This window comes from Python bivittatus, unplaced genomic scaffold, assembly GCF_059951505.1.
Source record: "Python bivittatus isolate LINGU-HERP-01145 unplaced genomic scaffold, Pbiv_v1 ctg000700_np1212, whole genome shotgun sequence".
In the NCBI taxonomy this organism is placed as follows: domain Eukaryota; kingdom Metazoa; phylum Chordata; class Lepidosauria; order Squamata; family Pythonidae; genus Python; species Python bivittatus.
In genome coordinates, this window is record NW_028277098.1 from 4170776 (window position 1) to 4196064 (window position 25289).

The 25289-nt window shown below is 39.3% G+C and overlaps 1 protein-coding gene and 1 long non-coding RNA gene across 3 annotated transcripts in view; one reads left to right on the forward strand and one right to left on the reverse strand.

Annotated features, from left to right (window-relative positions):
- Window positions 1–25289, forward strand: part of LOC148214123 (uncharacterized) — a 164301-nt gene that overhangs the window by 39124 nt on the left and 99888 nt on the right. The window lies entirely within an intron of this gene.
- TNR (tenascin R) overlaps window positions 1–25289 on the reverse strand; it is a 100072-nt gene that overhangs the window by 36359 nt on the left and 38424 nt on the right. For both annotated transcript variants that reach the window (XM_088153730.1, XM_025162921.1), the window contains exons 8-10: window positions 13661–13750; window positions 5777–6040; window positions 4837–5103 (exon numbers count right to left, since the gene is read on the reverse strand). In XM_088153730.1, the coding sequence (XP_088009856.1) occupies window positions 4837–5103; window positions 5777–6040; window positions 13661–13750 (621 nt within the window). The remainder of the gene's footprint in view (window positions 1–4836; window positions 5104–5776; window positions 6041–13660; window positions 13751–25289) is intronic.

The following is a 25289-nucleotide window of genomic DNA, read 5'->3' on the forward strand; positions in this document are numbered from 1 at the left end:
GTCATGAGAGTTTCTCTGAGAGGAACAGGGTAAACCTTACAACCTGTGACCCTAGGAAAACTGGTTTTCCACCCCTTTTCTATTAAAAAAAAATCATAATTTCCTACTAATCTTTAACATTAGCAACACTTTCAAATACTTTCAGATAAAGCAAGGAGTGACATGCGTATGTGCACATCTCACAATTAGAAGCAGAATAGGACTGCCTCTTTCCCATTACTTACTGCTGAAAACTATGCTTTGGGCATTGGCTATCCTGATTCACTTCTCTTGTGTGGGTTTCTAAAATTGCATATCTTAGTAAAAAGACCATAACAATTTGCATTATTGTTGGTAGTAACACCAGGACAAGAGGTGACTAGCTCTTTTGCATGGAAATATCAGGGTGACATCCTCCATGCTTCACCCCACCCCCCATGATTCAGTTTCTTTTTACAATGTATAGCTTGGCTCTGAGTGATGCGTGGGGTCTAGCGTTATACTGCCAAGAAAATGTGGCATTTTGATAGGAAGAAAATGGTGGTAGAGGAGATACTTCAATTTTGTTATATTGAAACAAAAATGTGTTTTTCTCCTTCTATTTTTATTGATTACTGAAATATATACTAACTATATGTTACATTAGAACTGCTTGGTATCATTCTTCAGCAGTGATAGGTTATTTTCCAAAATCTTATCATTATATAAAAAATAATCTCTTAGCTGTCATTATTGATGAGAAGACCATATCATGTGGACCAAAGCATAAGTGGGTGTGAATGAGTGAGTAAGGGAGTGAGTGAATGGGTTTTGCTCTTCACTCAGTTTGAAGTTAGAAATGGGTTCTCTTCTTAGAAATTCCATTGTTAAGAAGCCAAACCTAACGTTCAGTGAATGTACTTGTACTAAACAAGCTTCTGCATCTCTGCAATTTTTGCAACAAATAAGACAGTTATGTAATACCAATAGAGGCGAATATGTGTAGCCCAGGGTTGAACTGTGGAGTCCTTGGGGTTCTCTGAGCTCAGAGAGCCCCAAGGGCTCCACAGTTATGTAATAAGCAAAGGCATTGTCATGAGATGGGAATGACTGTGCCTATTCTTCCGTTGTCCTCAATGTTCTGAAAAGCAAAAAAATGGGTTTTCTACCCAAATGTTTACTTTTTCTGATGCTGTTAAAAAAAGTGCTTTCATTTGATAAAGAGGTATTACTTCTTTGTTATTTGGGTTTTACAGGCTGGGAATCCTTTCTCCATTTAGTTCAGACAGTTTCAGTTTAAAGACTCTTTTCTGTGCTCTGGCACACCAGTGAAAGTAGATTGTCAGGCCTATTCTTTGAAAGGATGAGGAAGAAAAGCATAGTTCTGGCTGAAAGACAACATGGGGGGCGGGGAGGCACAAATGAAAAAGTTACATGAGTCGCCAGAGGGAGAGAGTGGTCAAAATAATTAATTTAATTTAAATAATTAATTAATGCATTACGTCTCACAGTCTCTAAGGTATGTTTGCATTCAAAAATTCTTCAGTCTTGCGCAGTGGATGATCATATCCTATGTTTTCAATTTAAAATCTCCTCAGTGAGGAAACTTCTCAGGCAGAGATGTCAATTATGTGAATTTCCAATAGTTACTGAGCTTCAAAGCTGAGAAGTGCAAACGAAAACTCTGTAAACCATGGGAAGGATAGGAGAAAGAAACATCTTTATACATACAAAGAAGGAGTTTCACCTTCATGTTGACAAAAGGAAATCAAGTGTCTTAGTGGTATCTTCCTAGAATGCAATAAAGATTCTTATCTAGCCATGCTGTGTTGTTGTGACAGAGTTTTAGTCTGAGTACTGTAGAAGCCTATCGTCTAATCACCTGGTGTTGAAATTAGCGTCTGGGAAATTGTACTGAAGTTTTTCCAGTGAATCTGACATTCAGTCTGAAATCTATGTTCCATAAACTTGTTGAGCCATTCAGCACTTCAAAAGGTGGCATGCCACCTTGTATGCTGGGTGTGTCAAGGATACTGGCTAGATTTAACCACCAGTAGAAGCAATCAGTAGAATCAGTAGAAGTGGTGTGGTAGAACTACAAAATCACTCACTCAGCTAGTGCATCAATCTCTTTCTTCTCTTGTAAATATCATATAAGTGTTAACATATAAAAATGTAGACATCAGGAAGAAAGATCCTAGTTTAGCCTTCTTTCTGGAATGCTAGATTTCTTTTTATGTGTTGAGATTTATATATACTATATATATAGAGAGAGAGAGACAGAGACAGAGAGAGAGACAGAGACAGAGAGACAGAGAGACAGAGAGACAGAGAGAGACAGAGAGGGAGACAGAGAGAGACACAGAGAGAGAGTATTCATTTGTAGCCTAAAGTAGGACAGTCCCAAAACATATCTATTGCTTTAGCAAGGACTAGGCTTCTGTGTCCCATGCACATATCAGCTGGAAGAAGGCTTGTGGCACTCTGAAGGGCATTTTAGAATGAAGTGTACTGAACAAATTTGATTTCTTGGCTACAGTGTGGATTTGGAAGTTAACTGAGCATACATATATAATTCCTTTGTATTGCATTTGGAACTGATTGCATTCCCAAAGAAAAATTCAGCACAGAAAAAATAGGAGGAGGATATGAAGTTCACTGTAGCAACAGCCCAGGACAAATTAACTGTCTGCAATAAAGGAGCCTTGAGATATTATGCTGTGTAGAGCCTGACAGTCAGATAGCAGGCTTATGACAGCAAGAAGAGAAAAGAAACGAACAAGTTCTTTAATCCTGCATGGGGTGGGGGTGGGGGGAGATAACTTTCCAGGTCAGGAGTTACAACTTTCTTCCTTGAGCAGCTGGAGGACCACAAGCAGTATCACTGGAAGGGTGGTGATGTTGTCATAAGAGTGATGACTGAATTATTTGGGGGATGGGACAAGGTAAGGATTTATTTGTTTATACAAAAATGTGTATACAACCTATTTCACAGGAAAATACAGGTTTATACATTCCATAAAAGACAAATAATAATCAAAATGAAAAACCTATCTCTAAGGCAGTCCTGAACACCATTACCACCCAAACACCTGGGTCTGGAGGCAGGAGCTGTGAACCTGTGAGAACCCCCAGATCATGGACCTGCTTTTTGGGGGGAGTGTGAGTGGGAAGCAGGCCAATCCTATTTTCATTTTACAAGCTCTCTGCTTGTTCCAAAGTCAAAAAACCATTGAATTTCAGGCTGGGGTGTGGTGCGTGTGGGGGTAGTTAAGGAGAAATGGGTCAGTTTGCTTCCCAGAAGCCCCCTCTTCCATTTCTACTCTTATTTTTAAGGAAACAAACAAACAAAAATCAGCAATTTTATCAACCAAATTTTGGCTGTGTGATTCTGTATATTGAAAACGGTTTTCTGGAATATCAGCTATTTCTGTAGTCCAGACAAGTGAAGGCAAAGTGCTGTTAATGGCGCTAGCAATGGGAATTTGTGAGAAGACAAAAAAAATAGAGATTTTGTTGTTCTTGTCATTACACAAAGTCTGTGTTCTGCCTGCCTCAACTATGTTTTACTGCTGCTTATTCCAGTCTGAAGTGTATGATCACAGATTATGTTATGGCTACTTGTTTCCAGCTGGAAGCCATGCTGTAGCTGGTTGTGAGAATAAGTTTAAGTCACCCTAGCCATTCCAGCAAGGGTTCTCAAACATCAGATAGTTGCAGACACTGTTCTCTAAATTAAAATTTGGAAGCACTCTTCAATCTTACCCCCTAAAGAATAATTCTGGAATCTGCAGAATAATACTGACTCCCTCAGAGGAATCCCCAGTCTTGCATTCTGTATTAGTTTCTGTTCCAGCCATTGCCCCTCATCAGAAAACGATAAATCCAGACATATTTGTGATACGTATTTATGGCTTACTGGAATTGTTAATAATGTAAATGTATTACTTGGAACAGACTGCCAGCTCTCCAACAGCACAGTTTGGGAATTACAGCACTAAGATAAATAAATTGAGATGGAATATTGATTTCTGGTTAATCCATTCCCTACTTCACAGATCAAAAATGAGGTTTATGTCTTTTTATAATTCTCATAACAAATATTATGGTCTCACATGTCATTCTTAGATTATAAATAATCTGTATTATTCCTCTATTATATTGAAACATTCCATGTTTCAAACATGTTTTAAAGAGGTGTTTTGGAATATGATGAAATGCAAACACCTCTTTAAAGCAGTCCCATCTTTTTTTCAGATTTCTGTGCATCATTGAAAACAGATGGGAATTGCTTGGTTACTTTATTAGCTTACACCTGCTAGACAGAATCTTATGAGACTAACTCTAACTCCCAAAGTCTGCCACTAAACACTACAAATTCCTTAGGGTGGTGCCAGTCTCAACCACCTTGCTTTCACATGCTCAGGCTGTGGGCTGAGGAGATGCTTCTCCCCATGACCCTGAACCTCCTCATCCAAGTCCTCCATCACACGCCCAACTCAAACAATGTGACTCTGGGCAGCATATAACAGAAAAACAAACAATAAACCAGGAAAAAACCCCCCCTTAAATAACATAAAACAGATTATATAAATATAAAATACAAAATATGAAATGGCAACCTAGCACAATAATAAAAACATCCAAAAGGAGACTCTACTCAATTGGCCCCAAATGCCTGGTGGAAAAGTCAGGTCTTAACAGCTTTCCTGAAGGTGGCCATTATTTGGTGGGTGGGCGTGGGGAGATATATGCACAAGGGCAACCGCTGAAGAGCACTCCTCCTAGGTCCCATAAGGGACCTTGTAATCAACTCTCCTGCTGAAGTGATTAAAAAACAGGCATCATAGCACAGTAGAGAACACCCTGCTCTTTTACCTGTTGTGACTGAACCAATGATGGGCTCAGAGCTGACGAGGCCATGCACAGCCACCAGGGACATGATATATTCTGTGGATGGTTGTAGACCTGACAAAGCAGCATGTCTCTTTGTAGGGTCCAGCATCACTTCCTTGCTTTCCTCTTTATCTTTGGGGCTGTAGTTCAGTATCAGCCTATCTGCTGGAGGTGAGGGATCACTCCAAGTGATGTTCACGCTGGAGGAAGTTACATGAGAAAAGTGAAGTTGTGTGATTGGTCGGAATCCTAAAAATAAGAGCAGAGAACAGAGCTGTGAACATGAAAATGGCAGGCTGGGGTTTATTCAGCCCCAGGATGGGAAAGGTAATGATAATGTTAGGTGTGCTTCTCAAATAATCAGAGGCAGTTTTCATTAACATAGAAATAGGGCAGGGCTAAAACCTCAAGGCTATACAGACACCATAATTCCTTCAGTGTGAGTATGTGGAACCCTGCATAAATTATCATTATACATTAAGGATAATATTAACCTGGTTTAATTAATTAATTTAAAATAGGGTCAGATGTGCCTCTCAGATAAGAAAGGTTACAATTAAGATGAAGGGAATTTATCTTTGGGATGTATCTCGCAAGCACTCTTGAATTTTAGCTCTCTGTTTTGAGAAATTACTGTTCCGAAATTGATTATTCTGTACAAAAGGAGAGGTCAAGGTAGGCTGCAGCTCATGAGGGATAGGGATGTGGGGAAAATTAAGTGCGTGTATGTACGCGCACACGGACATTCTCATGCCCAGTGCATGAGAGAAATCTTTGAAATAGGAGAGGGCTTTGTCCAAGACAAACCATCTGCACCAATCAAATGTGACATGAGATGCTAAGATAGCCATAAAACTGCAATGGAAGACCTTTGAGATGACCCTCAGTACCTGATTAATGTAACCTGATAGTTCTTTAGTACCTGTGAAGGCATCCACTGTGCTTTCCAAGCTTTGCTGTCGGCCTCTTTCAGCAATGACTGAGATAGTATATTCAGTCCCCGGTTCTAAGTCTGAGAGTGTAAGCTCAGACTTATCTTTAGTGACAGTAACCTCAGATGCCATTCCTGAAGCTTGCATGAAGATGACCCGGTAATGATCAATGGGACCCTTGACTTTGGTCCAGGACACAGAAATGGATGTTTCTGTGGAAGCTGTCACAATCAGGTCATGAGGGCTGTCGAGCTCTAAGGCAGCAGAAGGATATGTAAAAAGACAGAAGGTAACAATGGCTTGGAATGGATTCACCTGCAGGATAAGAACTAAATTAATTTTTCAGTTTTATGCTGATCTTAGGTGATTTTGTTTTCATGTCTATACATTTATCTAAATGTTAATATAAAGCACTCCAAGCATTCAACAAACACAGCTACAATATGAAATGATAGATACTGTAACAGAATGTGAGAATGACCTTGGAAGATGGGGGGGGGGGAAATGCTGTCAAGGGAATGATCAGACAAAAGGGGGAGGAGCCCGTATCTGAGTAATGGGCAGAGAAAGAGACTTAGCAAGGATCCGCTCTAACTTTCAGGCAGTAAAAAGAGATGGCGGGAGATTTGTACTTTCAGACTTGCAAGATTCTGTTAACGTAGCCTTACAATAAAGTAGAATTAGTTCATCTTGTTGTGTTTCCTGTCTGGTCTACTTGGGAGGCCCACAGACTCCAGAACAACAGATTATAGTAGAAAGTCTGTGATTATGACCTTTCATAAGAATGGTCTCATTGAAAATGTATTTAAATGTGAATATGACTTGAGAAGTAGGATAGGAATGTCTCTCTTTATAGAGTTTCTATCTGTTTCTATATAGAGAACACAGGCAAACCCCTCCATAGCAGCCATTAGCTGTCATGCCAGTAGTTTCTAGCATAAAAAGATCAACAGCTACACCTCTTTCCTACCACCAAACATGGCCCTCAACAATTTGTGACCACAACTAGTGGCATTTTTCCCTCACAGCTATAAATAATAAAATATTAAATCGCTGCCAGCCAGCCGTTTTTTAATCATCTCTCAGATTTTCTGTATATGAGTAAGTTTACACAACATGGTAGAATAAAGGCTCATACACACAGCAATTGAAATGTGCTTTTCTCCCATCCTTGAGATGGAAGGAAGCACATCAATAAAAAAAACCCGTTGTTCCCACAACTGATGGTGGTTGTGTTGCTGTCCTCACAGAATATAATGTTGGATACTTTCAGGGCAGTGATTGGTGGGTTCCTGGTTGATCTTTCCCCTCCAACCTAGCATCACCTCCTGGTAGGTAAACAAATAACCAACTGCTGTCCTGAACATATGGTATGGTTGGGATGAATATACTCTTCTTCAACTTCTTTTGCAAATGAGGATGGATAATTACTAGTAATTCTTATAGTGCTCTGTAAAAATGCCAGTTTCCCCTTTGCTCTGTCTTGTCCCACAGCATTTCTTCCTCAAAATCACTTCCCTTCATGGGAAGGGGATAGTTTGTTTTTTTATTCAATGGGCTTGGAGGGGCCAGGGGGAAGGAGCCCCCTACCTCAAATGCTCAATACTGTACTGAAAGGGGAGATGAAAGATAGAAACATTCTGGAGGGAGCCCTGCCAGTCTGTGAGGAAGGGAAGGAGCTGGGGCACTTGGCTCTTGTGCCACAGTTCTACTTTCCTCCTATGTGCCTTCCTTGCTGAAAGCTTTCCATGGATGAAGAGACTGGCAGCTGCAGTTAGTGGGTGGTAGGCTCTGACTCTGGGACTCCAGCCCCCACTGCACTGTATAAGAGCCATCCAGACATGAAGCCCTTGAGCTAGATGGGAGGGAGCAGTCCTGCAAAGGGCTAGTTGAAGCCCAACAGATTGCCATCCTCTGAAGGCTGCTACTCAGTGAAGGTCCATATGGGAAGTCTTCTGCCAAAGTAACAGGGAAAACAAAACTCCTTGGAGCAGCTTCAGCCTGTCTCAGCAGCAGGCTGCCTGTGAGATGGTGGCTGTGGGCTGTGTTGTGAGCACATGTCCTCAGCAAACAATAAGTGAGGTGTCTTTGTGCTGCAGGAAGAAGACTTTATTATGCAGTGACCTGTGCAAATAAAAATTTCATTGGTCTTGCTTGATTTAAAAAAAAAAAAACATTTAGAGGATCTTGTAATGGGTTACAGCCATAAACAAAATAAGTCAATAAGACCAATGATAGATGATAGATGATAGAGAGAGAGAGAGAGAGAGAGAGACAGTCAGACATCCCTTCAAGTTAGTCTTGACTCTTGGACAAATCCGTGCAGTTTCCTTGGCAACATTTTTGGAAGTGGTTTGCCATTGCTTTCCTCCTAGGGCAGAGAGACACCCGAAGTCACCCAGCTGGCTTCATGCCAAAGGCAGGACTAGAATGCACAGTCTCACAGTTTCTAGCCCAGTGTCTTAATCATTGCACCAATCTGTCTCTTAGGAAAAATAATACGTTAACTGAAAACACAACAATTAAGCATGTGACACTGACAGAGAGGCACTCATGGGCCAAAAGACATGGACTGGCTGCAGATATTAAGTCCTGAATGGGAAAGGCCGAACCTAATGTTTCACCTGATGCCAAAAGGCAAGTAATGTCATTGCCAGCTCAGCCTCCAAGGGAGAAGCATTTGTAAAGTTAGGGTACCGAAAGCGAGAAAGTCTTCCCCTGCATTCCACCTGAAAATGATTTACATCAATCCAGGCTTGAGGTTCAGATGGTGTGACTTGAGTTTTTCTGCCTCGTTGGTCAATCAATTTCCCTTCTCCCTAATCTTAAAAGTGCAGGTCCCTAAAATGCAGATAGGCAACCCGAATGATACAAGCATGCAGAGCAATCAGCCAAGCCTAATATGGGAAAGAAGTAGAGTTGAGTAACATTGATAGAGCAGTGTGATCTAAAAATCAATATTTTGAGATTCTAAGGTGGGCTTTGATATTTGCCACTCTAATCACTATATAAATATCAAATAAAGGCAAAAGCTGTTTCATTGAATTACCAGCTGTAAATACTTCCCCATGTGTAAAATGTCAGCTTGCTTATGGGTCTATAAAAATAGAATATCTTTAACCCTATTCTCCCCAGTACACACAGAAATGGAGGCTATATCAGAGTTCTTCCCCAGATCTGTACTGTTTTATTATGTATATCTGCTGTTAATTCAAAGAGAAAGAGAAAGAATTCTTATCCTCATAAGTATGAATGACAGAAGCTTGGCAGTATTCCTTCTTAAACCCTTCAGCTTCTTGTTCCCATTTGTATTAATTCTCAGAAAGAAAAATAAGCAAGTCAGATGTATAAGAGGAGAATCTGAGAGAGCTCATGTTGCTATTTCCACTGAGAGAAAGAGAGAAGATTAAAAAAATGCAAGAGACTCAACATGGAAGATAAAGTTGCAGACATTTGGTTCTGTGTTAAAGATAATGTTTCTTTGGCTGAATCTACTACGCGGAATCAGCCATGCTGTTTTCTTGGCACTAAATGTATATGGTTTGCCACTGCCTTTTTTCTAGCATGTTTTCCCCCCAATTTTGTGGTCTGGTTTATGGTCCTGCTTAGGTTGACTGTGATCTGCTTCTTTTAAAAGGAAAAGACCATAAAATCTATAGAGTACAGACAGTAATCTGCAAAACAATTTTACCTGAAAGCTTCTGAGCTCTATCAAATTTCAGTGAAGATGCAACAAACTCTCAAGAACATGGTTTTCATTTTTTTTTCCAGAGAGAGAATAAAAAAGGGGTAGAGAGAGACTTTCCAAATTTTTCTTTGTTTTTTTCTTCATTTTGCACATTTTGGATCTGTACATATATGCTCTAGAAGGATCATAAATCAACAAATCTTCACTGTTATCTGCTAAACACAGGAGAGTTGATATAGGATTATTGTAAGCAAATGTGAAACAATCAGGTGGCGCCAGTTCTATTATAGAGACTGACCCTCTTTCAGGGGGGCTGGGTTGCATGGCTAAGTATGCTCCTGTCCCCTGAGATGCTGCCCCCCCCCCCAAATCACAGGAAGCACTGAGCCCTGCTTGCTATAAAGGACAGCAGAATGACCCGCCCCATCATACGAGATGTTATCTAGACTTTGATGACCAAACAGTAAAGCATTACAGAATGAGTTGACTTGAGGGTCATTAAATTTTGTATGTTGTCATTTTTAACTGCAGAAATTATTCTCATATGGAAGACCAGAATGTGGGACAGATGTACGTCTTTATCTGCTTGCAAGTCACACTCAGGGTTGCTTAACATACAGCAAATAGTCTCTAGTAGCAACTGAGGGACAGGAATCATCGACTCCTTGTCTGTGCTAAGCAAATCTATTGCAGCACTACAGCATTTTTGACAGGTAGCTACTCATCTGTGGCTAACAGATTTCTAACTAAGAAATTCACAAGAGAAGATGTAAGTTCACTGGCATGTATATTCTGTCTAAATATGGACTGATTTTACATCACCTATTTAGGCTATATTTCTCTTATCATTTTTAAAGTGAGCCAGAAATATGGGGAGAGAAAATCTAATCACTTAGGTAAGGTAGTGTTTTTGTACTGGCTCACCTTAATGTTTTACCATAGCTGGTCATGGAAGATAAATTTTATGATATCCCTATGGAATATTGGATCTGCCCTTGTGGCTCAGGGGAGGTTGAAACCCTGAGTCATGTTCAGTTGTATTGCTCATTTTATTGAGTTCCTTGTGCTACCACATCTCTCCATTTTTGACTAATAAACAATGTAAGTTTGGTATAGTTTATACTTCCTTTTTGTTGGCGGATGCAGATAGAGCTGTTCCTCTTCATATGGCCAAATTTTATGCTGCAGCATGTTGAATCTGCCAAATGACTCTTCAAGGATTGGGTTAGTAATGAGTAATTTAAACTCTGAGCTTTATCTAGATCTTGCCAGCATGCTTTTCATGCTAATGTTTTGCTTTGTTATGTTCTTACTTCGACTGCTCAATGAATGTAATAAAAATTTCCTTGCTTGCTTAGGGAAAGAAAGTTCCAACTTTCCTCTCTTAGAATTTCTGAAGAATGTTCAGAGCAGTCCTTAAATGTGGCTGAGAATCCTAGAGTTGGACAGAAAATATAGTTTTGCTCCATAGTTGTTTTTAAATTAAACATATTTGCAATTAAAAATTTATTCGGATTCCAATATGAAGCCAAAATGAATTATAAACAGCTCCTGGACCAGCAATTACACCATCACTGCACTGTAGGCTGAAGGCATCTAAACATGGCTGCTGTCTTGGTATCAAAGGTAATTCTCATAAAGCAAGAAGCATGCACAATCCTCCAAGCCTTGAACACGTTTTGAAGGGTTTTGACCTTCATCATTCCAGTTCCAATCTGCTAGGAAGGTGAAGTTATAGTGATGCCTGCCATTTGGAATTTAGCAGAGTCAAAATCCTGAATGCCTTTCAGCATACAGAAACTGCTATTCATCATTGCAATGGCCTCATTATCTTCGTCTATGGGTTAAAGGTCCATTAACCATTCTGCTGCAAGATAATTTCACCCCATGTGAGAGCAGGAGAGGGATGGCTGGACAGACATGTCAGGCTGTAGGTCTTCCCAGTTTTCTGGCATTAACTCCAAAGGTTCACTTTGTTGAGGACTGGCTTCTGTTTAGCAAGCAAAGGAACGAAGATATTATCTTGTGGATTGGTAAATCCATGTCACTGGCACTGGAGCTTGTAGTGTGGAAAAAAGTGGCTGTCAAAAAGGCAGGGAAAGGTCCTTAGTAATGAGGTCCAAAGGGCTCTTTTGGAGCAGCTTCAGGATGGCTGAAATAGCTGCAGGCATGTTCTGATCAGACTGTTTGCAGAGTTCCATCAAGAGCAACTGATTACCTCCCCTTCTAAATATCTCAGATAAAATCTGATTCGCATATCCTAAATGTGCTTAGTCTTTTCTTTGTGTTGTTTGTAAAGGAATTTTTTTCCCCCTCAAATGGCAACAGCAATTTGAACATTGTATTCAGAAGAAAACATTGCTGTTACTGTATAATGTTACTTTTTTTTTTTTTGGTCACCTATTGGGGAATCTTGATTTCCTGGCAGACCTTCATTTAGTCACTATTTCCATTTCTGATAACACCCCCCAGAAAAATGAAAATAGCAGGGCAACAGAAATATCTAGTCTCCCTGGGATCCACAACATAGCACAAATAGCCATGGAAGAACAGAGCCCAGCAGCCGGGCAGGAGAGGGTGGTCCCACAGCACTCCCACCCGGCCAAAGGTAGTCCAGCAGATCTCAAACCTCTAAGGCTCCTTCTCCATATCTTATGGATTGTCTGGATGGGAGGTCTTCTGCCACATGGCTGGGAAAATACTGCTTTCCTGCCAGAACACCGTGGACTGGGTTCAGCCTGTTTCAGCAGCGGATGGCAATAAAATAGAAGCGATACTGTCAGGATATGTAACTGAGAAACGGCAAAGGGAGAATCATTGCCCTACAGCAAACAGGCTGCCTGGCTGAGCACTGAAACCATTCCAAAATGGAACATGTCCAGATTTTGGCACCATCCTTACAGAATCCAACCTTAATTCTTGAGCTGTACCTCTGTGAAGGAAAACGATTACATGGGAAGAGAACTGCCTGTCTCTAGATGGTCTAGAATGAATAAATCTGTGAACTAGATCACTGCGGCAATATTTTATCTTTCTTTTAATCCATTACCTCAGCCTGTTGCATCGGCAAATTTCTTTCATTTGGGGGCATACATGAATAGAAAACTCAGCTAAGAATAGATCCTTATGTAGCTAAAACAACATCATCCTACAAGATGGAGACATTAGCGGCTTTTCAGAGATGTAAAAAATATTACAAAAGAAAAGAAAAATGAATTAAAGAAAATCAAAGAAAAAACTGAAGGGGAAGATTCAAATAGCTCAAGAAAGACAAAGGATGCTCAATAAACACAGAATGTGACTCTGTGTGCATGTTGTGGAGGGAAATGTACTACCCCAAAGAAGGCATTGTTAGCTGACTAGAACTCTAAATGCTGTAACATTTTGTCTCATTTTTAATATAGGAAGTAAATGGATTCATTATTGTAACCACAGATAATAACAATATGACAGAGCATAAAATACAATAAGCAAAATAACAGTAAAAGAAAGTAGAAGATGATTTTAAAAAGTGCTGGATTTAGGAAAATCGGATAAAGAACTTTAAGAACTTAAAATTTTCTAAGTTTAAATGACAATGGAGTAAAATAGCAATCTGACTATTAACAGTCGGAAACACATCTGCAAGAAGATAATTCAACCGTTCAAAGATCCAAGACCTTAAGTTCACTTAGCACCAGAAATTTGGCCCTGATCTTGTCATAAATGGGGCAGTGGAGGAGATTCTTTACTTGACCAGCACCAGAGTAACAGAGATGACGGTGCTTACAAAATCTCCCTTCAAGATATCCCAAAGGCATGGTCTGCAGGAGAAGGATTTAAAAGCCTCTCTTAGTGGGGTGCAGGAGAGAGACTTCTGTGTTTTTATAGTAATGGTACCAGGATGAAAATTTAGAGGATTGCTCTGCAATAGCATATTTACTGGCATCCCTTTCAAGAAGCCTAATCTTTTCTCTGTTCCAAGAATTAAGTTCCTCCAAGGGGGGGTTGGGGATACTATTGCAGGCTAGGCAACGAATGTTTACTGGTTCACTGATTCCCAACAACAAAACTTGGTAAGCTTTCCAGTTTCTATAACGTCCCAGTAGTGCAAGATGTACTCTAACGTCAATGGAAGGTAAGCCTACCCTCATCCTTAGATAAGAAGCTGGAGTGCCACTTTTAATATATACAGTATGTCACTCACCAGTCCTTGCATTCATGGTGGCCGGAACACTCTGCTTGCTATTCATTACAGCTGAAATCCCAATTCCATATTCTGTTCCTGGCACCAAGTCTGCACAAGGAAACATGCAACAAAGTATAGGTGAAGCAATAAGGTGTAATGATTTCCATATATGTAATGTTTCCTTTTTTTTTTTCATAGCCTGCTACTTTTTGACACAGGAACTGCAGTTGCCTGAATATTTTACAAAACCATGATTTTAATATTTTGCTAAGATTTGCAGCTGAGATACAAATAATGGAAGAATACAGGTAGTCCTCACTTAATGACCATTTGTTTAGTGACCGTTTGAAGTTACAATGGTGCTGAACAAAGGGACTTACAAATGGTCCTCACACTTACAACCATTGCAGCACCTCTGCAGTCATGTGATCGCAATCTGAGTGCTTGGCCACCAGCTCGCACTTACGATGGTTGCAGCATCCTGGGGTCACATGATCGCCATTTGTGACCTTTCCAGCTGGCTTCCGGCAAACAAAGTCAATGGGGAACCATGTGATTCGCTTAATGACTGCATGATTCATTTAATGGCTGTGGTGATTCGCTTAATGATCACTGCAAAAAAGGTTGTAAAATCAGGCACGACTCACTTCACCACCACCACACTTAACAACGAATTTTCCAGTCCCTATTGTGGTTGTTAAACAAAGACTACCTGTACAGCAAATAATTTGAGTTATAGTGCAACATCTATTTTCTTCCAAAGTAAAGCAATTCAGTTCAGATGTCTGAAAAATATCAGCGTTTTAGAAACTTATGTAACTTTAGAAGCCATTGCCACGTCACTCTTCTTTTCTTTCTTGTACAAAATTGGTTATCCAGGATCAGTGCTCAGAAGGATCTTGATGGTGTGGAGCATGTTCAGAGAGACTCTCTCTCTCTTGCCTTGTACAGAAAAGGTAAACAGCTCTTGGCAAGTCTATTGTAAAACAAAACTGGGTAGACTTTAGGCTTCTCAGGAATCTATTTTGAGTTTTTTGATAGGAACTTCAGATTTTTCAAGCCAGGCAAAATGAAAAACTGGCTCCAGGTGGAAACCAAACACTGAAAAAAAATGTAAAAGAGCATTTATGGACAATGCTCAGCCCAGGCATTTATTTTCAGTACCGTAAGTAAGCATGCACATCAAAACTAAGTTCTCTTTCTACCATCCACAAACCTGATGGATCAAGAGCAGGCTGAACACACACACACACACACTCCGGCAACAGACTTTAGGGTCTGTCTTATAAAAATATAATTCACAAATACAGCCTTTGATGCAGCTGTGACCAAACAATAAAGAGGCTATGCAAAGGAAAATGTAGGGACAAAGACAGGAGGAGAGCTTGTAGAAATTGGTATTTTTTTAAAGCTTTATTTTAAAAAATCTGCCAATTCATAATGTTTTCTTAAAAGCTCTGGCAATTCATGCCAAGTCCAACACTGTTATAGAAACAGTGCAAAAACAGGACAGTGCCTGTGGAACAGTGAGCTATGCCAGCTCTTCAAGGTAACACATGACTGTTATACACGTTGGGGGAAAGAGTTTTTAGCCTCTTTCCCCAATCTGGACTGTTGGTTGGTAATGTATTTATTTATTTGGAAAAATAAAGTTCATTGCAGTTGCCATGCAATTTATAAATGACTGGAGGAGTTTATGTTACATATTAAGGCAGTGCACACTTCAAAACAAATTTCAGAAGAGGTTCAAGCCCCTGCTGTTTATTAAACCAGCCCCTTTTGGGGTGGGCTTCTTGATAGGCCTGAAAAAAAAAGATGCTACTGCTTTAAGAAATCCACTCTGACAGCATTTTTTTTCCAGGCTAGACCAAGCGGTATTACATAGCTGAAGTAAGCTAAACATACTATTTGCTTGTTTAGAAGAAGTACATCCTTCTTTAGCGGCAAAATGCCATTCAACACAGCTAGTAATTCCTTGCCTTCATTTTGTCTGATTACAAGCATTTCTCTTATCTGGATTAAGCACTAATATATTTTCCTTCATCCACTCCAGAGACAATACTGGAACTGTTTCTGGATTTGAACAATGTATTGGATTTGAACCCTGGAGGATTTTATCCACGGGTGGAAAGATATTGCCTAGAGCCCCAATTAACCCATGAAAGAAGGATATATCTAATAAACCAGTTTCTCATGGGCAGATCTTGGAAGACCTGCTGCTGCTCTACTATCAAGCCTTTGTATTATTGTTATTATAATAGTTCTAGATGCCAGACATGTTATAGTTTTATTGCAATATAGTTAAAATTTAATGATAAAATTGATAGTTTTATTACAGGTGAAAGTTTTATTAGATGAACTAAAAAAAGGTGGCTGAATGACAATACGAACATAAAATGATCTCCTAATACATACATTTTATGTATATAGGCATAATACATATATACTTGTATTATATATATTATATACATATATACAAGTATTATATATATTATATACATGATGTATATAGGCATGTTTTGCCCCTGTTTTCCCAAGAAAAGGCTCTAGCTGCAGAATTATTGCTACTTCTGCAGAACATCCATCAGTGTATCCAAGGAGAAGGGAAGGCTTTAACTTTGTGGCAGAGCCTGTTTTCCATGCCAGTCTTCTCTGGCTCCTCTGAATGGGGCTAGGACTTACTCCAGTTAATAGCCTCCAGAGCTGCTGTCAGTCAGTCAGGGCAGTGGGCCTGTTCCTAAAACACCCTTAATTAAGTCAGTAGGAAAGAGTTGGGGGAATACCCACAAGGGGTCATTTTATCCAGTTCATTCCTACAGGGCTAAAGAGGCATAGGGTTAACCTAACTCCAACTAGGCAATCATGTAACAGGAACACTCAGTCCCAGCGAGTTTACAGTTTTGCCTATCAAGGAGAAGAGCTGGAGAGAAAGAGCAGCTGGAAAAGCAAAGCTTGCCATATCAGGAATCACTGCAAAGGCTTGTCGGAAGAAGACCCCTCCCATGTTCTGGGTGTCCACAGTGCCCAAGGCCCAACTACTACTGCCTAGGTGGGCAACAGGGAATGGCTGGTGATGTCCTGAGTCTTGCTGCTACTCTCTTGCTCAAGGCTCATGGGATGCTAGGCGCTTCCTGGAGAAAGATGATGCAGATTCTGTACAATGGTGACTTTTGACTCAGTTGGTGTGATTGTTTACTACCCAAACCATCAGTAAGCATATCTGCCTCAGTGGGTGGCTGACGAAGTATGAAGTGGTAAGAGGGCTTCTGTCAGAATCCTCACAATCAGTTTACTACTTTACTTGCCAGCTTGCTTGCTTGCTTCGGTTCTACCATTAGAAGATATGGGGGAGGGGGGGTTGTTTGCTGGAAGAGTCTGGAAGGGTGATGGAGAGAATTGACCATTAGACACAGATGGGTTGTTATCAGAGATGGAGGAATGCTCAAGGTCATACCAGCAAGAGAGTGTGAGAACTGTGGAAGTCAAGGGGGGGCACGGGGAAAAATGGGAAAGGGTAAAAACAACTTTTGGCGTGCGCAGGCTCAGTCTTAGCAATACTTTGGAACTATACACTTGTTCTCAATAAATGAACTTTCTTTTGAACCATTACTGATTGCAAGGAGAGTTACTGAAGTTGTGAGTTGTGAGTGGCAGATCGTTACAGCTTCTCTGTTTGCAGCACGGCTCCCCAAACTCTTCAGCCCAATGACCACTTCATGAAATTTCAGATGCCCAAACATTTATTCTATGAAAATAACTTAATGAATACTGCTTTAACAGTACTATGAATAACCGCAACAACAACAACCCCTTGGATAGTCCCATCGGCCCTTGGAGGGGCCCCTTTGGGGAACCCTGGTTTACAGGAACTTCCAGTCCAAAACAGAACACCTTTTTCTTGACAAATCCTGTGCAGTGGTCAAATTTATGAAATAGGTGTTGTCAAAAAATATGTAAAACATTCTTAAAAGAGCAGTACTTAACTATACAACAAATGCATGTGATTTATAATCCTATATTTTATTGCTGCTCTGCCTCACACTGGAGAAATTCCTGCAGATGAGCATAAAAGGCTAGGCTATGTGCCTGCTGAGTCTGCTGTTCAGGTGCTAACTCTTCCTAGGCCTCTTCAAGCTTCTGGTTTTATTTATGCATTTATTTGCTGCACACGTATCTTGCCTTTTTCTAGCATTCTCCTTCCCATTTTATTAGGGTTACCAACTATGGCTGCAAAATTTTGGAGGACCACTAGATGACAGCAAAGAGGGATAATTTTTCTGATTTTTGTAGCTGTTACTCTATGAACAACCAGATTTGCATAGACCAGATGTGGTTGTCCAGTCCTAATTTTGTCCTTTGAATAACCCTATGATTTAGATTAGCCTATGAAATTGGCCCGAAATTACCCAATGAGCTTTCATAACTAAAAGTACCTCTGTGAGTTTTGGTCCGGAACCTGTGTGATTGCAGAATGTTGACTGGTTTTGAAAGCTGAAGCTTTTTTTTTTCCTTCTGGCTTTGCTGCAGTTTATTTGAAAGTGGAGCAGAGTTGATGTTTTCTTCTTAATTCTTCAGGTCTGCAGAGCTTGCTGATGGTCCATTTTCTACTGGTAACTGATGAGTAACCCTACCTCCAGGCTCCTGGACTCTCACCTTCCTGCTAGTAACATGTCACTTTCAGAAGGTTTTAAATGCAGAGGAAGAACAGTAGCATGGCAGCCTGATTTGTCCTCACGTAGTTTCTCATTATAACATGGATGGCAGTTGTAGCTAGCAATTTATTTTGTTTATTTTTTGCATAGAACAGAACAGAAGGAATTTTTCTTTCTCTGAGACTTGCAGCAGCCCAGAGGGCAGAGCACCAATTGTATGAAGTTCTCTTCAGGCTCCCATTAGTCAGTTGGAGGGGATATTGATTGACTAGTGATGATCTCTGCATGCCCTCAGGGTCTAGGGGTTGGCATAAATGAAGATGTTTGCAGATCAGTTTCAAACAGCTTTGGAGGGGGAGAATAATTGCAGAGGTGTGCTTAGTGTGGATTTGAACCATTTCTGGTTTGGCACTCTAACTACTATGTAATTACATTTGTGCTTCTTGTCTTGTATTTTAACTTTTGTTTAAAGCTTTACATTGATCTTGGACTCATGCAGTTTTCAAAGAGGAAATTGTCCTCTGAAAAGTAGGGTCACATAGCAGAGTAACTGTACAGTATTACCACTTCACATGTTTTGTTCAGCGTGTCATGTGATTCTCTGTATCATCACCTACAGTAATATAGATACACAGGGTATAGTTAAAAAAAGTCAAGATTGTGGCTGTAATGGTGTGATTGAAGCTTCACCTGGTTTGTATATGCATCACAGCAACCATTTTGACTTTTTTGACCACATTCTGTGGACACTGCTGACCTGATAACAGCTAAGAGAAATGATTGTGAGCGATCATGAAGAACTCGTCATTTCTTACATTGGGAGTGAGGGTTTCTGAATAAATGGGTTTATGTCAAAGAGTTGGATCGAAAATCTTTTTCAATCTGGCATTTGGGGATAAAGAATAGAGAGCAATTAGTTGGAAGTTATTGGTGATATTGAATGTATCAGTAGAATCCAATATATATTTTCTGACTAACAATGCAAGAAAGTAGCTTCCTTTTCTCTTAATAATACATACATTAATTGAATCACTGAATACCATGTTTTCCTAAGGACAACTTAGTTTAAAATCAAGAAAAAAATTCAATAGTGATTTATATAACAAACATGATAGATGAGAGAAGCTGGTTCTCTTTTCCTGACCATGATGTGTGTATGTGTGTGTGTCTATTTTGATTATGTTTACTTATAGCAGAATTGCAGAATTCAGTAAGGTGCAATCACCAAATGGCATGGAAAGACAAGTTCACATTTGAGCTGTGAAACTCAATGAGTAACTTGTGCCAGTCGCTCTCTCAGTCAGCCTAATCTACCTTTCAGGGCTCTTGTGAGGATAAAATAGGAACAGACCCATATACACTGTCTTGAATACCTCAGAGGAAATCTTAAATGACTCTAACTAGCTAAAAGCTGTTATTGTTAATGGTGATTTATGTAACAGTGATCCAAACAGTAGACTATTAATCATTTTCTCCATGCTTCAGAAATAAAAATAAACTAGTATTCTTTGCTAATTTGCCTGCTCCCATGGAGCAAATCTGTCTACCAGTATGTTATCACTAAGAGCCAACGTCAACTTGATGGCACATAATCAATCAATCAATCAATCAATCAATCAGTCATCTGACAAACTAGGTAGACCTTGTGTCCTTCTTTTGAAAAGGCAGATTTGACAAGTGAGGTGGGTGAGAAATGGCTCCAAATATCTTCCTGTAATCATCCATAAGATGTTGGCGCAGTGAACGCTTTGACTATGCTACTGGCAAATTCTGGAAGTGGTAGTCCCAACTCCTCCAGAGGACACAAAACTGAAGAAGTCTGTTTTAGATATTCTTCTCAGTACAAGCCTACTATCAAAAATGATAGCCCTGTGTCAAAATGTACCTGCTCTCCTTTCAGTGTTGTATTGCAATATGGCTTGTTTTCCTGCCCCCGTTCCATGACATGTGATAGTCCCACAACTTTAGGCTACAGGGAGTATTCCCAGTAGGAGGAACACAACTTTTCAAGCAGTCCTTCTCAAACTTTTGACAGTCCTGGACCACCATGATAAATAAACAGTCAGAAAGGGTGGAGATCACAAAATAAAGCAAGCACCCCCTCTCATTTTTTCCCTTAATTGCATGAGAATTCACATCTGTTGGCAAAAAATGGTTGTAGCTGCCTTCTCATCCCTCCGTTTTAAAATTTAGACTTATAGTCAGTAACTGCATTTGAGACCTGTTCACTATTGTCAGCTTTCTGAAATTTTAGCATTCCTATTGTTACTTATGTTATCACTTACATGCTTCAGTGAACTAGTTTTCAACTGTATTGATCTATTTTCATGAATCAGCTGACTGGCACTGTCTGAAGGGAGGTGGGAGCTGAGGTAGCAAGCAGGCCCTGGGCTGGACAGCTGACTGGCAGAGAATGGGGTATTGTATTGAATGTACTGAGGGTAACATCTAATTTTGTTGTCAAAGACTTACTTCAGCAGAGACAAAGAGTATGCCTGCCACAAGCAACATTGGGCCCATCTTGCCAGCTTCCATTCATTTAGAAACTATTTTCATTTTCCAGCCATAATTGCCACATTCAGACAATCATTCAAGGCTTCCTAAAACAGACATGGATAAATGCTGTCACCACATGCTTCCATTCTTTTACTTGCTAGCTTTGGTAACAAAGATTCTGGCTTGCAATGAGCTAGTTTCCCATTAACTAATGTCAGTAAACACAATGGGGAAATAAGCCAGGATTGTGATTATTTTTCTTTCTTTTAACCAATATTAAACCAGGCTTTCAGGTCTGGATGTTAATAGGGTCAGATAATATGTGTGTGTCCACAACTTCACAAATCAGATGAAATGAAACCACTGCCTTGTTTTGAAAATTTGTCCTAATCTCTCATTTATAGTTTAAATTCACTGATAGGGAGAGTTGTTGATTCTGAATACCATTTGCCAAACCCAGGTTGTGCTGAAAATACCTCTGTGACTTTCAGACAAGAAGCATATTATAGTCGAGAAATAATAAGCAAACACAAATGGCTCACTTACCATGAGATACTAGGATTTTGTCAAGGGGAACGTGAAATAAAATCAAGAGAAAATCTGGTGGCAGAAGGATACACTTGTCAATGGTTCTCTTATGTATAATTATTAGAAAGATTTAAGCTAGACAAAATAATTTTTGGTTCTGAGCAATGTCAAGCTGAGTTTGAAATAGAATTGTGTACAAATGATGAACATGTTATCGCTCAAATGTATAAACTTTTACTGAAATTTGAAACAGAAGATCAAGTGAAAGAATGTATGATAAAGTGGACTAAAATTTTTGGTTACAATATACAGATGGAACAATGGGAGAATATATGGTTGAAAGGACTGAAATTTACATTATGCTACAATCTTAAAGAGAATTTCTATAAGGTGAAATACCGCCAGCATTTGTCACCAGAGAAATTGTCTAGAATGTATAAAGGCACTTCAAATTTATGCTGGAAATGTGAACAAGAAGGGACATTTTATCATGTTCGGTGGATGTATAAAAAAGCTAGAAGATTCTGGATTCAAGTACTGATTCAGAGGATCTTAAAGATGAATCTACAATTGAAACCAGAGGCTTTTCTTTTGGGACTGGTCAACAAATAGTTGGAAAAAAATCATGGAACTTTGTTTTGGTAACTGCAGTGAGATTATTGTATACACAAAGATGGAAAGATTCAGCACTAGCCACAATGGAGGAATGGTTGGTGAAAATGATGGAACTGGATGAAATGGCTGAATTGGCTTTTTTGATCAGAGAAAAACAATATCTACATTTATTGCTGATTGGAAACCCCTTAAGAGACTTCTTGCATGAAGCAGAAAAAAATGAACTTATGATTTGATGATTAAACAGAATAGATTACAGAAAGAAGAGAGGTATTTTATAACCAGAGAGTAAGAAGTAAACTTATAATTATACATGTAACTGCTGTAAAGAAAATCAGAAGCTACTTCTTTATATTTTTTTCTTACTTTTCTATTTTTTCTTTTCTTTTTTCTTTGCTTGCACTTCTCTTTTATCTCTTTTTCCTTCTTTTATTTTTCTTACTTTACATTAGTTTGTGTTAGTTTTTAATATTCTTTTAAAAATTCTTTAATAAAATTATATAAAAAATGCCATTTTGTCCATTTTAGGTTGACAAAATTGGACGTTTTGGAAAAGAATAACCAATTCTTGATTCTTATTCAAAACTGCTACAGTTGTCTCTTATAATGCTAAAATTTAGAGAGAGAGAGAACATCCAGGATGGCTTTATTTGTTACCAAACTGATTTGACATCTAACATTTTCATTTGAGTTTCTTATTTATGAGGCATAAATGAAACACTCAATAATTAATGATAGAAACCAGCTTCTCCCTGCGTGCTGTGGAGCTATAAGTATCCAGCAGCCTGCAGGAAGCTTGCCCTGTGGTTTCTGGCACATCAGGGGAGACAGCAATTTAGTTAATTTCCAGCCAATCCATCATCTATTATCATTATTGGATCAAAGCAGATCCCACTGGCTCTTTGTCTGCATTTTTTGAAAGCATTTCTTTCTTTATTGAATGGATACTGGCGATTTCTTACAAGTTCAGAAGATGTAAGAGGGTAGACAATTTTTTTCTCAGAAAGGAAATTTTCAGAAAGGAAAAGCAACATATTTGTATTTTAAAACAGAAGTGGTACATTAAATACAAGGTGAATAGGACAGATCAATACAGGTAAGGACAGAGTGGCATATGCTAGACTAGTGTGTCACTTTCCAAAAATTTCCTTCTTGAGAGGGGAGGGTTTTTGTTTTGTATTACCTGAATGTAAGTGGAAGGCTCTATGCGGTCAGGAATCTTGCTTTGTCAGGCTTCTGAATCTCACAAAGGCTTTTATGCACATTCAGATCATGCAAGTAGAAGCTTGCTGCAGTCACCCCTACTGAACACATGGGAATCAGGGAGAGCATGGGGCTGGTGTACGCTAAACCACAGGTGTCTGCAGAGAAATTGGCAAGTCACAAAATGTGCGATGCATTGTGGTTAGGAATGGATGCTTATATGAAAATGTGGCTTCTCAGATAGCTGAGGATCTGAATGGAGCCAGCTGATATTTCAGTCTTGTCTCTTTGAGTTCTACTTACCTGCCTTTGCTTGATTTCACTCACTGCCCAGTTTTTAAGATCACAGAAGAAGATTCAGTGGGTTTTTCTATGGAAGCATGAATGGATGAATTAATGCAATGCTGCTGATGCCTGTCTGGTGTTGTTTAGAGCATAGCAGTGATATATCAGTGTTTTAAATTACTTCATCAAGAAAGCACCTTGCCTCTTAAATAGTATGGCATTATTCTGATAGCTAAAAAGTACGGCATTATTCCGATAGCTATTCTGATTTTAAAAAGTAAAGGCCACATTAGATATGATACTAAATGAATAATGTATTATTATTATTTTAAAAACCCAGTAAGTGAAAGAAACTTTCTTAGTCTTTGAACAAGATCAGGAATTTAGCATATAGAAACAGCTAAGATGGGTGGGTGGGATTTTTGATATTTGCCTTCTATTGTATACGATATGGAATGGAAGCTGCCACTGGCATCAATGGGAGCTTTTCACTTGGGCTAAACAGCAGCTGGGAGTGGAAAAAAGGGACTTTCTTCAGGACAGTAGTCACAAAAGAAAGGATTAACCCCCCATCATGGCTCTCATCCCACTGCCATAGCTGCTATTATGGTTGCAAAGATATTCACACAGCTCCAAGTAGCATTTACTGTATAATCACGTGCATTTTGGCCCTGAGTTCAAATCAAGCTTCACCTAGTTCAGTACACTTTGTAGCAGGTAATAGTTAGTTTATTAGTGAGTTGTCAGTGTATTAATGCTTTACCAGTACATTACAGTGAACTTGCATCCTCGAAAAACATAGCCTAAGCCAGGGGTCCCCAAACTCTTCAGCTCATCAACCCCTTCATGAAGTGTCAGATTGTTCATCAATCCCCAAACATTTATTATATGAAAATAATTTAATAAATACTACTTTAATAGTTCTACAAATAATAACAACAATAATAACAGCGACCCTTTGGATAGTCCCATTGACACTTGGGGATCGATATTGACCACTTTAGGGAACCCTGGCCTAAGCCAGCTTGTTCTATCTCTGAAGGCTAAATGCATCCTTCTGTACTTAAACACAGTGTTCCTTTAACTCTATCCTCAGGTTCTTAGGGGAAGACTCCTAATGCTACAACATCATTGTTTTTCTGCTGAAAGCTACAGGTAAATCTGAAATTTACTTTCCATGCACACTGATGCATGGAAAGTTGGATGGACACTAAAATGCTTTGCCCTCTACTTTCTTCTCTTTTCCCTAGGATACTTGTGGGCTCCAGATCAGAATAAAAGGCTCCAGGTAATTTCATGAACACATCCATGGACAAGTCCCTGTAGTTTGTTTTGGCAACGATATATAAATGGTTTGCCATTGCCACCTTCTGGGATGCTTTTTCAACAACCCAGTAGTGCTGTTTTTTAAATAGACAATTAAAAAAAAAATACACAGCAAGATACTTAATCTCTATGCTGTCCCCTCCCTATCTTTTTTTCATCTTATTCTTGCTGCTTTGAACTTTCTTTGTTTCCTGCTTGCTCCAGTACTGAAAATAAACTGGGCAAGGAGAAAACTGCAGTTCAAAGCATGATTTCCTTTGTTGTTTCACAACAAGCAGCAGGGCTTCCTGCTGTACTTATTTGGAAAAGTTTTAGAAAAAAATACAATGAAGAAGCTTAGAATTGAGTGTTTTCCTCCCACCTCCATTCTAAAGAGAACCTTTGAAAATAATTAGGGACCAATCACATTAGTGGCAATGGAGAGAAGAGGTAATTAATCAGGCCAGAAGCAGCAGGAGGAGCCTTAGAAAAGAGAAAATAGTAAAAAAAAAAAAAAAAAAAAAAAAGATCATCTGCACCTGCAGACTTTCCACTTTTAAAAA